Source organism: Pararge aegeria, chromosome 13 (genome assembly GCF_905163445.1).
Source record: "Pararge aegeria chromosome 13, ilParAegt1.1, whole genome shotgun sequence".
NCBI lineage: Eukaryota > Metazoa > Arthropoda > Insecta > Lepidoptera > Nymphalidae > Pararge > Pararge aegeria.
The window spans coordinates 2,079,719-2,093,115 of record NC_053192.1 but is presented as its reverse complement, the minus strand read 5'-3'; the positions used below and the strand labels follow the sequence as shown (position 1 = coordinate 2,093,115).

General features: G+C 37.4%; 1 protein-coding gene across 1 annotated transcript in view; it reads left to right on the top strand.

Moving 5' to 3' along the window:
* LOC120628983 overlaps positions 1 to 13,224 on the top strand; it is a 67,416-nt gene extending 54,192 nt beyond the window's left edge. Inside the window, exons 4-7 of the mRNA XM_039897692.1 lie at positions 3,911 to 4,101; positions 5,454 to 5,583; positions 7,225 to 7,365; positions 12,704 to 13,224. Coding sequence (XP_039753626.1) covers positions 3,911 to 4,101; positions 5,454 to 5,583; positions 7,225 to 7,365; positions 12,704 to 12,861 — 620 coding nt within the window. The 3' untranslated portion in view covers positions 12,862 to 13,224. The remainder of the gene's footprint in view (positions 1 to 3,910; positions 4,102 to 5,453; positions 5,584 to 7,224; positions 7,366 to 12,703) is intronic.
* The last annotated feature ends 173 nt before the right edge of the window (positions 13,225 to 13,397 follow it).

Here is a 13,397-nt window from a genome sequence, read left to right as displayed (position 1 = left end):
AAACGGATCAATTGTGAATAGAAAAGTCAATAAAAATTTAATTTTTAATAAAAATATTTTAAATTGCAAAGTTTATTGTAAATCTCTAAATATACTTGTTTATTTATTTATTATATGTTTAAAATAAATTTTCTGTCGATTGCGACATTCTAAAATATTCAAGGACACGGTTATATCGACATGTGTTGATCTAACCTTCAATTTTCTACTCTCAATTATTTTATTTAACAATATATATAATGAATTTTATATAGAATATAAAATTAAATAGTGAATATTAAATGAAATGGTGGAGTCCCAGGAACATTTTACTCTTTCATCAATAAATAATATCCACTACATCGCGATCTTTGCTGTCCGCGCACTTAATCTCCGCCTTGCTGGGACCTAGAAGGAAAATAACGTAAATCCTTACTAAAATTATAAATGCGAAACAATTTTTTTGATTTCCTTCATCATCACCACATTTAAATAAAGGAGGTTATATATTGATATAAGTATTTATGTTATATATTTACATATTTATTTAAAAAAAAAAAAAGTAAAGGTTACACGCACACACTTTTTTTTGTTAAATAAACAGCTTTATTATTATTTTACATCGGTATTGAAAAAATTATGGGACAGCAGCATGCGTGAACAAGTTAATGTCGACCTCTCCACATGTATCAAATAAAACCCCGTGTCATGAACTCGTTTATCTTGCTTGCCAAGCGACGCGACGGGAACTTACCCCGGGGGTGAATCGCCATGATTGCCAAAGGGTTGACGATAAGACGGCTTTATTTACCCCGGTTCCGAGATGAATAGACTTTTTGCTCATTTATTTGGATTTAAACGGGTAATTTTGCTTTTTAGGATCGACCAATATGTAATATCTTCTTTCATTGTTAGATATTTCATTAATTTTAGTAAAAAGTTTACAAGAAATAAATACTTTCGTACTTTTTTGTGCGTTTGTGCCACAATGAAAAAATTATTATTATTATAAAATTATTATTATTATATTATATTATTATTAGTACACAAAACGCAAGTTACGGTTACTTTGGGGCTAGATGGCGATGTGTTACTGTCGTAGTATATTTATTACGTCCTGGAGACTTTCTTCATTTAATGTAATCTGCATACCCTTTACATACCCTCTATGCACGCCACTGAAACGGGGCTAACAAAGGCATAAGTGGACATATTAAGGTGTCCAAGACTACTTTGGTTTGAAAAAAACGCAGTGTTAGTAGACCCCCAACTACGAGGGGACGTTTCCGAAGTTCGCAAAATGGGGGGTAAGGACAGAAACTGCCAGCACGTCCTCCCTGGTACTCGTGTGACGTCACGAGTCCCAGGGAGGACTCAAGCGGCACAAGACCTTCGAACTTGGAACAAAAGTTATATGCCCACCTGTGGACATCCATTAATTGGTACCGCGATGATAAAGCAGAAACACGTGTCATCACTTCGTTTCAATTAAAATGTACCGCTATGAAAATCATACAAATATTTGGACAGGCGTTTAAACATTTGAACGCGCCACGCAGTGTAAATTAGTTCTTTCAATAACGCGAACGTTGGAAAGCGACACAATCCAAACCAATTACAAATGGATGTTAAAACTCCACGTTGGTCCAGTGGCTACTAAGGATCGAGACCTGAAATGGATTCCCGGGGCTCGGGGCGTGAAATTGGTGATACTGTCAAGATCCCTATCTCTAAGGCCTACCAGTGCAGGGTTAGGAAACTGGTATTTCCCACTCCAGCAGGAGACAAAAATTATATCCCCGGAGTACTGAGCCTGAGCCATTTCAATTATTTTGTGTATGAAAATTTTAAGACATTTTACGACTAGTTCTCTCACTTCCTTTCATGTATTTTTTTATCGTGAAGGGATAGAAGTGTTTACCCTTCTCATTCCGTGGCCTTGTGTTGACGATGATAATCATATAAAAAAAACATTTAAACATAATATGATAACCGACTAAGACACCGGTATGGACTCGAACGATGGAAAGATACCTCGTCTTTGCATCGTTCGAGTCCATGCAGGACTCGAGTGTATGGAAAATTCACCTGTATTTATATCAAAATACCCACCAACTTGATGTCATGAACATTGGTTGTTAATCAAATATAATTTTAATTGTTTCTTGGAAACTTATTATTAATTAAATAATAATTATAAGCGTATTTGTAAAAATCCTAATAAATTTAATAAAATATCTAATTATTATTTACCCACTTTATAAAATTACTGTAACACATATCACACTAAAGCTTATAGTGGACAAAATACTTGCACAGTCGTTTAAGTTAAATCGCAGAACTATTGTATTCATACAAATATTTGGCCGGCCATACAAATATTTTTCAATGAAGCGACACAATCCATACCAATTACCGACGGGCACGTATAAACACGTAGCAATCAAGGTAAGTGGCCGGACGGGATGAGCGCACCACCCCACACCCTCTTTTGTTACGTCACGTGTAAATATGGGTGTTTAGCAGACGGACTTATTGATTAGGCGGACGCATAACCGGACTACCTCGTTGGCACTGTCGGCGACTAGCTTTACCTTAAATTAGAATAATTAATATAAGCAGTAAAAGTAGTAGAAATAATGATTATAAGCTATCAGCATTTAAGATATTTTGGTAAGATAGATATTATTTAAATGTTAGAAAGAATGATTATTTAGTAATAAGATTAGATTGTGTAAGAATTGTTACTAAATAAAGAGACCCCGAAAGGTTTTATTGGCGGTTGGACACATTGACGCTCGATAGCTCACGACGAGTTCTCGACCGGGAATCGGATATAAATAGGCCACTCTGGCCGACCGCCAATCAGTCGTCCCGGAGCATTGAATCAAGAAACATCTCGTCTTTTATTGCGAAGAATACCCTGAAACCTCAAGAACGGTGTCGCTACCCCCACCACGGGCTACGACTACCTGGAACACGGTGGAACTCACGACCGGAGTGCGTAGCAGACGGGCGCCGACCAGCGCACGAGACAGAGCTCCAACTCTGTCTCAGAACATAAGGCAGGGTTCTTATACCTGCCTTATTTCGCGCCTCGTCACCCAGTGGGACACGTTCCCTTGGCGTTGGTTCGGCATAAAACGCCGACGCGCCGCAACAGGCACGTTTAGCTCCAGAACATGTCCTGGATTCGAATCTCGGACCAGACCAAAAATAATAAGGTAGTTAAAAGAGAAAAAAAAAATAGTCTTAATCGTAATTTTTCCGTTAGCTAATTTTCAGTACCAGGTCTGAGTTAGGAAACTGGCGATGTCAACTGCCGTGCCTCGGAGAGCAGGTTAAGCTTTTGGCCACGGCTATTATCACTAACTTGTGTTAATTAGGCGGACGCATAACCGGATTACACGTTTCGCACCGAAACCGGAGCATCCTCAGGGGATGTTGACTATACAATGAATAATTGTTGAGTGAAAATTTCGCCAAATGTGTCTCCTTATCCATCTAAGCCTCTATCCCTAATTTATTCTGCTTCTATCCAATGTTTAATGTGTGGTTATGGTTTATGGTTTAAGTGTGCAATGAAGTGTTTCTAAATATTAAGGTGAGAGAAAACACCTTCAGGAAACCTGGATGCCTGAGAGTTTTCCATAATATTTTAGTGCGTGATGTATAAGGGCCTAAATCATTGTGGGAGGAAAATCGTGCCCTGTAGCGGGTTGGTACCTAATGGGTTGATATAATGATTGTTTACCAACTGTTCAATCCTTAGATTGGAAACACCATAGGGCCCGATAGGAAGACAGACCAGAGACAGTTTAAGTAAATAACGTGACCTCAGCGAAAGTTGCTGATGAAAGTATTTTTTCATCTACTTCTATTTTTTATAATATTTATGACGATTAGTAATTCGACGGTTCATTGCCAACAGCGGAACCTCCTCCATTGATAAACGTGACGGTGCACGCGTCCACCATCCTGGCCATCATCCTGTGGAACGTGGCGGGCGACGGCGGCCACCACATCATGGACTTCACGGCGCAGTACCGGTCCGCCGCACCCATCAACGGCTCCCTGGAGCCCTGGAGGCCTATCAGCCCCAACCACATCAGCCCCAACTCGGTAATATAATTAAACGTTTTGCAAAATTATTTTTTTGTTCCAAAGAGGTTCATTCCGAAATGGTCACATTTCACATATCTGATCTGCGGGAGAGTTTTGGAGATAGACAACGGAACTCTTCAAAATATTACAGCAAATCAACCGCGATTGCAGCTGTCGAATAAAGGTGCATTGTATACCCAATTAAAAACATAACATCATGCCTGTACACTCAAAAGGGTTACGCAGATGAATTCAATATGACGCGGTAGATGTACACCCACTTTTTTTTTTATTCAAGGTACAGTAAAGTAGTTGCACATTTTGTCGCGACAGAAAGCTAGTCGTGCCACACATATTCAAGCTTTATTTATACGAAAAATCGTTTAATTTTCAGTTTACTTCCGAGGTCGGTTTTTTTGGTCAATAAAATATCTACCTTGCTTCGAAAGGATCGTAGCTGATAATCGCCTTAAGGGTTGCAACAGCGTCACCGAGGGATGAGAGCGCGGCAAGACATGGGGGTGAATAGGAGACGTTAGGGAAGAAAGAGGAAATGGAAGGAATAGTTCGGTGAAGGTGAGAAAGAAGAGGAGGGAACAGGGGAAATTTCAGAAAGAGATTAAGTAGGATAAAGCCGCACAATGAGCGAGGTGGAGCCGTGGCGGAAATGGGGAGACCTCATGTAGTAGTAGTGTCCGCCCCAGAAAGGGAAGAAGGAACATTAAGATATAAGGACGAAGATAAACAACTAGTAGGGCTTCAAGAAAGCCCAGGGTTGGTGGGGCCATAGGACGTGATAGGTTGTCCTTATAGTTAGGGCAAGGACCTCGGCTTAGGTCGACGTTTGGACGAGTGTGGCTTTTTCGACTAAAGTTACGTCCGAACGGGGCTGACCGTGGTATAGACCCACGTCCGGATGGCGACAGAAATGAATGATTTGCAGCATATGATGAGCTGGACACCCTTTTTGTCTGACGTTACAAATAGACATGGGTTTTGTCCGGTGGGAGGCTATGGCCATTGCTAGTTACCACCCTACCGATATAGGCGATTAAGCGTTCCGATACGATGTCACGAAGAAATCCATTAGGGGTTTGGGTTTAAAATACGTGCCAAACTCTTAGCCGGTTAGCTCGATAAAATCTTAAACTGCATCAGCACATTCCAGCAGGTGAGATTGCAGTAAAGTGTAGTGGACTTCTAATGGAATAAAAAAACCTATATGGATTTTAACAGCTTTAATCGCTTGCCGCGTCAGTAGGTTTGGCTGTTACCGTGGCTATGGCTGATGGTTAAATCCTCCCAGACCAGACCAGTGGTATATGCTTTTTGATCTTAAGATAATTGAATTCTTAACTCAACTGTTCCAGAGACAAATCGACGTGTACCACCTGGAGCCCAACGCGTCGTACTGGTTCCGCGTGTGGGCCAACAACGTGCTGGGGCCGGGCCCACCGGTGGAGGTGCTCGCCACCACGCTCTACAGTGACCAGGAAGCAGGTTGGTGGACTAACACCGCACGCACGGGTGTATTTACCTAAGGGCCAAACGGGGTCGATTCTCCAGCTTTTCGCGGAGTATAACAAATTAAGCTTAACTTAACTTAACTTAACTAATAATAATATAGAAGTTTAATTTTTGCTCGAGCTCCGGAAAAAAGAACTTTTTTCAAATCGAAGCTAGAAAGACACTGTAATGAATAGTGTTTGATACGGCGCGGTATCCGATCCCTTTATGTCCAAGTGGATTGCAAATCTGTAAGCGCATTACAGTTGGTAGGCTTCGGACGCCGACCCAATTGATCTCTATTGTGCCGTGAATGGGGGATCTTTTTCTATCTGAACTGTATTGTTCGATATCAGTACCCTCAGATGAGGTTTTTATATCGCAATTGTTGCTTCGTTTTCGAATATCGAAACATTATGTTATGTATTCAAACTTCTTCATTTTTATATTTACTGCAGTGCTATTAGTAGGAAATGAAATTTGAAATGAAATTTTATATTAGCCCACAAAATTGCTTACAATTGTATACAAAAATATATCTAACAAAAAAATAAAATTATCAGAAAGCATGTGGACAAATAGGGTTCCGCCTCAGCACGAAGCCGCAACGAGCTGCGGCGCTGGTTTTCAGACCCTGGACCCTGGGTGCTCACAGAGTAGTAGAGCATTTTGTGACAGAGCTCGTCCGGGGATGCCATGCTCATTTTTGCCACCTGCTTAGCGTTGCTGTGTTCCGGTCTGAGTTCCGGTCTGAAGGGTGTAACTGCCGGTGTTATTACAGACACATGTTTATTAGCACGTACGTCTCAGGTTGATGGACTTGTGTCTTGCAAGCAAGCAATGCGAAGTGTTGCTGCTCTAGTTGGTTATAGTTTTCCGCTTACCATAAGGTATGCAAAGTCAAAGTCAAAAATATCTTTATTCCCATAGGTGGCACTTTTGATGCGTACATTAAATGAGCACTGTCGTAGCAGAGCGTGCAGCAAATCACAAAAATAACTGAAATTTAAGTTTGTTAAACCGGTTAATCCTAATCAATTGAGTGAAATTAAATAAGAACCGATTTCTCGGTTTAACCGGTTAAAAAAACGAAACCGAAACCCTAACCGTAATTATTCCAATACCAGGTTTAATGACCGAAACCGGTTTGAAATTTTTTTCCAGTTTCCGAGCCCTGCTATAAATTATGCTATAATTGTCTTCTAATAAAGATATTCATCTCACCGGGGAAAGGATAAAAAACTATCTTCTCCCACAGCTTTATAAACTCTCAGAGCACTGGCGCACAAGAGGAAATACTATCCAAATAATATATGTGTAAACATTAAACCGCCGCGTCGCTGGATACAAGCGGCCCAGAATCGTGGAGTTTGGAACGAACTACAAAAGACCTATGTCCAGCAGTGGACGTCAATCGGTTGATTTCATGATGACGATGATGATAATCGTGAAATAATAAACGGGGGTAAACTTCTCGTATCCCACGTTCCCGTGCTTTAGCATGTGGACACGTGAATTATATCCCTTGTCACGGGATATAAATTTTGGCTCCCTGCCTGTGTCCAGCTGCCAAAAATAGGTCCACGAAGCGGAGAGAGGAGGAGGTTGAGTAAAAAAATGCTATGCTGTCCGCAGAGCTGATCAAGCACTTTCTGGCGGGCGCGGAGTCGTTCGACACGCGCACGTGGGTGGCGGCCGTGTGCGTGGTGATGGGCACACTGGCCGTGCTTGCGGCGGGCACGTGCGCCGTGCTGTGCCGCGAGTGGCGCCGCGCAGGTGAGCCCAGCCCCTAGCCCGCCCCGCGCGCCCCGCTGCCGCGCCTCTACTTCCTGTTCAACTGAGGCGGGCGCGGACGACGCCCCGTGGGCACGGGCACGCTCACCCGTGCATAGACATTAATGCCCGTTTTCACTATCGGCGGACATAACTGAAAAAGTAACAGGCATTTTTTTGAAGTTGTACTTCTTTTGGCGCGTTAGGGAGAAATTATGAGAGTAAATTTTGTCACAAAAAACCGACACCCTGAAGTTAGCTACAGACAACATATTAGTTTTTCAAAAAAAGGTTACATAGTACACTTTCAATTGTCAAAGTCTGCTGGCTTATTCCGGTGATTTATTTTATTCAATTGTACAAAAATCTCAGATTTAAATGCTGAGTGAAACTTGGTCGTCCGTCTTGAATAATAAAAATTTAAATGTATTAAATACCGTTAGTGTGTCGTTTTTTCTACAAACGTAGAACAAGGCGAAAGGTAAAATTTTTGATAAGATTTTTAACCTTGTTACGCCAAAGAAGTATAACTTGTAACGCGTGTACACCACAGTACATAAGTACACGTACGTTTTTTTTAACGCCGGGTTATGCTTTTATGCATCACTCCCGGAAACGAAAGATTTTTTATTATCTTTGTTCTTCCATTCGGTTTCATTGTTTGTCGCTTCCTTGTTTCTTCCTAAGTGTGTGGGACTCGCTGACAGGACGCCTGAATACGTTATATAGAGAAACAAGCATACATTTGCCTTTTACCAATATTTTTTTATTAGGCAACTCGTATGCTGTGATTGTCTATGACTTTTTGCCACAAGTGGTCTTATTTTGTGTTTGTCGATTAATATTGTTCTGACGTTTAACAGGCCATCTTGTATTTGCATATATATCGAGTTTTCAATTTATATTTTTTTCGCATCCGTCAAATGTCAGTTTATGAGTTCCTTAAACATTACGCAGCGGCGAATAGGTTTCGTAACTATAGATGGCGCCTAACGTCGCTAATCACCATCTAAGAGCTGGTAATACTTCTTTTCTACTAGACATCAGCTAGGTAGGTTTAGTGAAAACGGGCATAACCCCCTAACTCATAAACGTTATAAAGCGGTTGCATAGTTACGCAAAGTTTTGTCTCATTCCAAATTGTAATGACAGATAGAGAGAAAACATTGTAATACTAATCACTAGATATGCAACAATAGTAAGAGGCTGATAATCAAATACCGATTCTCAAATTACTATTTGTATACTCAATTTTTTTTACTTGTCTTATGTAAACAATCTTTTCATTAATTTTTAGTGTAGCGCGCATAAATAAAATCACTTTTTATTTTATCTGTTTTGATTAATTTAAGGCAACGTAGTTCAACTTCTAAAACATATTTGATAATAAAATTTTGCTTACATAAAATTACAAGTTATAAAAATAGAGTATACCTCCTGTTCCGCTGACGGGGGTGCACACATGAATTGACAAGTTTCTATGGGCTATTATCCATGGAGATAATGTGATGCTGGGACTTCCTTAGCCATAAGAATCCCCATGGAAGCGAATCGTAAAAGTATTGTTCGTTAACTAAATACCGCATAGATACGACTAAAATGCGGTTATAAACTACGCCTAAGTTGGCGTACTCGAATCAGTATTTTAATGAAGACCAATTATTAATGTAAGGTCGTGAAATATAAAGACAATGTTATAAGTGATATAACTCCTAATAACTTAGTATATATCATTTTCTTCGTCTAAAAACTTGGATTTAAAATACAAACTCGCTATAGGCTGTGGGCACAATTTAAAAAAAAATTAGAATAAATATAGGTATGCTACGGGTTCACGGAATAACAAAATCGTTCTTTACGAATCACTTTTAGTTTCCGTTCCGTCCGAACTGTTATCCTTCTATCGTTTATAATACATTAATACATTAATAGAGACAGAGTAGTACAAATAAACATAATAAAAAAAGACAAAGCTCTATTGAAAAGCGACTGTCAAACATGACGTGTGTTTATTAATGATGATTTTATCCATGCAAATTGACATTCCTTTTTATTATTTATTATAAAATTTAAATCATGAAATACGTCTTCCTAGATCACTATAATGATTCTTCTCTGTGATTTTAGGACAATTCTTTGAATTCATTGAATAAAACTCAATTCTTAGGTTAGATTCAAAATCTTAGGTTATTTTTAAAGCAGGTATTAAGGGCTAAGCAATAATAAAAGCAGCAATAATTAGAATTGTAAGTAGAGGTTGCATATTAAATAAAAAAATATTATTATTAAAATTATTAATCTATAAACTGTTAGTATTTCTACTGCATTTATAAAATACGCATAATTTAGCCATTTTTAAAAAAAATACGCACAACATTAATTATGATATTTCTATTTCTAACTTGCGTTCAAATTAATAAATTAAGTGCCAATTTTAGATTAATAAAATTACAAAAAAAAAAATAGATTGATAAAATTAAAACTTGTTCCAAATTCATTAGATAAAAGCTAGATTTGCGTATCGATATTAGCTATACACTTATTAATCAAGTTTTAGTTTTCTTTCAAATGAGAAAGTGTAGATTTTATAACAAAGTAAAGGAAAGTAAAAAAAAAAGTAGATTTGCTTTCGATTTTACAACTGAAGGTGCTACGCATTAAATAAACAAAAAATATAGTGGGAAATGGTAATTATCATAATTACCATAATACCAAAAAAGCAAAAATAAAATAATAATGAAATATCTAATTAAATTAATTTTTTTTTTAAATAAAATGTCTAAAAATGTGAAATAAATGGTCCCAATTTATTATTAATATCCAGGCACAGAATTTTAGGGGAATTTTACTTCTAAATTTTTTTTTTATTATTTTAACTTGTGCTAGATCTACCACTAGTAAATGTAATACACCTATATAGCTTTAGTAAAATTATGACTCTGTTACTAGGCTAACATAAATCGAAAAAGATTTTTTTCCTAACGGGAGTTAAAAAATTAGTGCAAAATCAATTATGTGATGTTCTCAAGTTCTCCTAAAATAATTCTACCTAGTGGTTAGGACTTCGCCTTCACTTGCGAGGGACTGAGTTCGAATCCCAGCACGCACCTCTAACTTTTATAACTTATGTGTGTTTTTAGCAATTAAAAACAAATTTAAAGTGCCCAGCAGTGGGAAAGTAATAGGCTGAAGATAATGAAATTAATGAAAGCTGTCAGCTGTATACAGCCGGACCAGTGTGATAATAGAATTGAATATCACGTTGGTAGCTCTGTTTTAAAAATGGCGGATGGGACGTCATCTGTAAACAATCCTCATCATTCGAGAGTAAACTTTACGGGATGTGTTAGACACTCAGATATCCATACCCAGGTATTCGAATGGTTGACGTTGTAATACTGTTTCTATTCATTATTTTTTCACTTGCTTCAACGGTGAAAGAAACCTGCATGCCTGAGGGTTCTCGTAATGTGAAGGCGTGTGAAGCCGACCAATCCGCATTGGGCAAGCGTGGTGGACTACGGCATAAACCTTCTCGTTATGGGAGGAGACCCGTGCCCTGTTGTGGGCCCGTAATGGATATGTATAAAGACCGTTCACATTCTTAGGCTTTTTTCAATAAACTATTTCTACGGACCAAAATCAAATAATAAAAGTCAATTACAGTGTTAAGATTTCACGTTCTATTTAAATAAATTAAGGTCTTTAGTTACCACATAGGGTATATTCCATTAGTTTGTAGTTTTAGAGTCTTATAAAGATTAGCGCTTTAAACGGTGATAGTATCTTTATAGGTTAGCTGCCGAATATTGAAACGCCATATTAAAACTTTAGCATCATTTTGGACATAAGATGTGTTTAAATTTTAAGAAGCGTTTCAATATACGTGGTCACGTAAAATAAGATTTTACAATAACTCGCTTATTTAATCACTTTAATGGACCTAAAGTTTTCCTTTAGTTAATAAAGTTTTATAATAAGTACATTTTTGCATTCAATGCAATAGTTTGGATTCAACAAGCTTTATTTTACTTAGATAAGTATGCGATAAAAATCTTGCCATATTTATATATATATTTGTTTTGAACCAAATTTACATCAATTGTTGTAATTTATTTTATATTCTCCTTGGTTATTAAACATAAATGTACATTTATTTGATTATTAAAATTGTATTATAGCCCAAAACCTAAAATTAGCGTTTTGCACGCGATTAAAGATAATGCCTTAGAATATATATATTCTTATGATCTTAGGACCACTTTGTATTTCTGGACCATTTTTAATCACTACACTAAGCTTTTTCTACTTTAGCACTATTAAATACAAATAGTGAATTTAATATCTACATACAACCAAAGATCTTATATTACCCCAATATTATTATAAAACTAAATTTTATATAAGATAAATTTCAAATAAGCGAAGTACCATGTTAAAATAAAGTTTTTTATTCGCTTCGATATCGAATTTTATCCTAGACTCTTAAGCTACACATAATGAGACAGAATAACGTACAACGGTATCTGTATTACAAAGATTATAACTTAGTACGAAATCGGATTGCCGAGATTACTTCTAAACGATAATGGCCCGCAATTTGGAACAGTGTAGTCGGCTTTAAATATAAGAAAAACATTTTTGCCTTAGCGTTTTAATTAATTTAATTTTCTTAAAATGCTTGGCGTAGTCGGAATAATAATATGAATTTCATACTTTTTAATCTACCAGCATAATACTTTAGAGTAGATACTAATTTTTTTTTAAATATTTCTCCCTGCATGAAATTCATGATATTATGCCATTTAAATAAACCGCCACAGACTCAATACAGTACAAGTGGCTTGTAGAAGTAATATTTTTTATCAAAGTGATATAACACATCATGAATAAATTAGAATTATAAATGCGCCCATTTAAAAGATTAATGAGACTCACTCAAACAACAGCATGCAGTTCCAAACTTACATTAAAACAAAAACAGTAAGTAATTCGTGCACGTGCCCTTTTTTAAAATGACACGAAGTAACGAGTGATTTTCATTATTTTTTTTTAATTTATTCGCATGTGCATATCATCCAGAAAGTGATGTTTATGCTACTTATTCATTTTTATTCATTCGAATTTTTTCTTCTTTCCCTTTCTATCGCACTCGCTTGGAACGCACGCTTGGACTGCGGGGCTGCACACTAACAAACAAAACACAATTACACACGGTAACGGTATGTATTAACCCTACTAATTATTGGCCACTTTTACCCCCGTATTGAACAATTTTACCCCCATTTGTCTTGTTCTACCTCGTTTTGTCATGTTTACGTTTACGTTCCGCGTAACGTAGATTACGCTGAAGATCAAGATGTCATTGAATTAGTGCCTAATATAATTTTGAACCCTGGGTTTATGGAGTCGGATCCCGGACGGTCCCGGGAAACGTACGCAGCGTCAATCATCAAGTCAACGGAGTGTCCGGGGCCGGGAAAGCCTAGGCGTGTTTGATTCTCGTCTATACTTAACCTTAGAATATTCTATCTTACCGATTCAGGATTTTTATCATGAGGCTAGGAAATTGGGGTAATCATCTAAGAAAATGAGGCGTTCAGGACTCGTAAAATTGTTTTAAACGTACTGCAGTCCGTTGACTAAGACGAAACTTTTATTCAATGGTTTATTTCAGTTTTTGGACATAATTTTATTTAGTGGAAAATATTCGAATTGAACTGCTTTGAAAGTTTTGAGATCATTTATAGTTTTGGGTAGCTTCAGCAGTGGCCTGCATAGTGTCTTCTGTCAGGGTGTTATATAAAATAATTTGGGTAGGCAGTGCTTTTGTGCATGTATGAAGTGCAAGCCACCGGTAGCTTATAGGAAGTTAATTAAAGCAATTCACGCTCTTTATATTTTGACTAGCAATTTCTGAAATAAATACGTGGATCTGGATATCTCTTTCCACATTTTCGATATCAAAACTAGCTAATTGCTGACAGTTTCGTTCTAGTTAGCCGTCTGCAGTATATTTGACAAAATATGAAAAT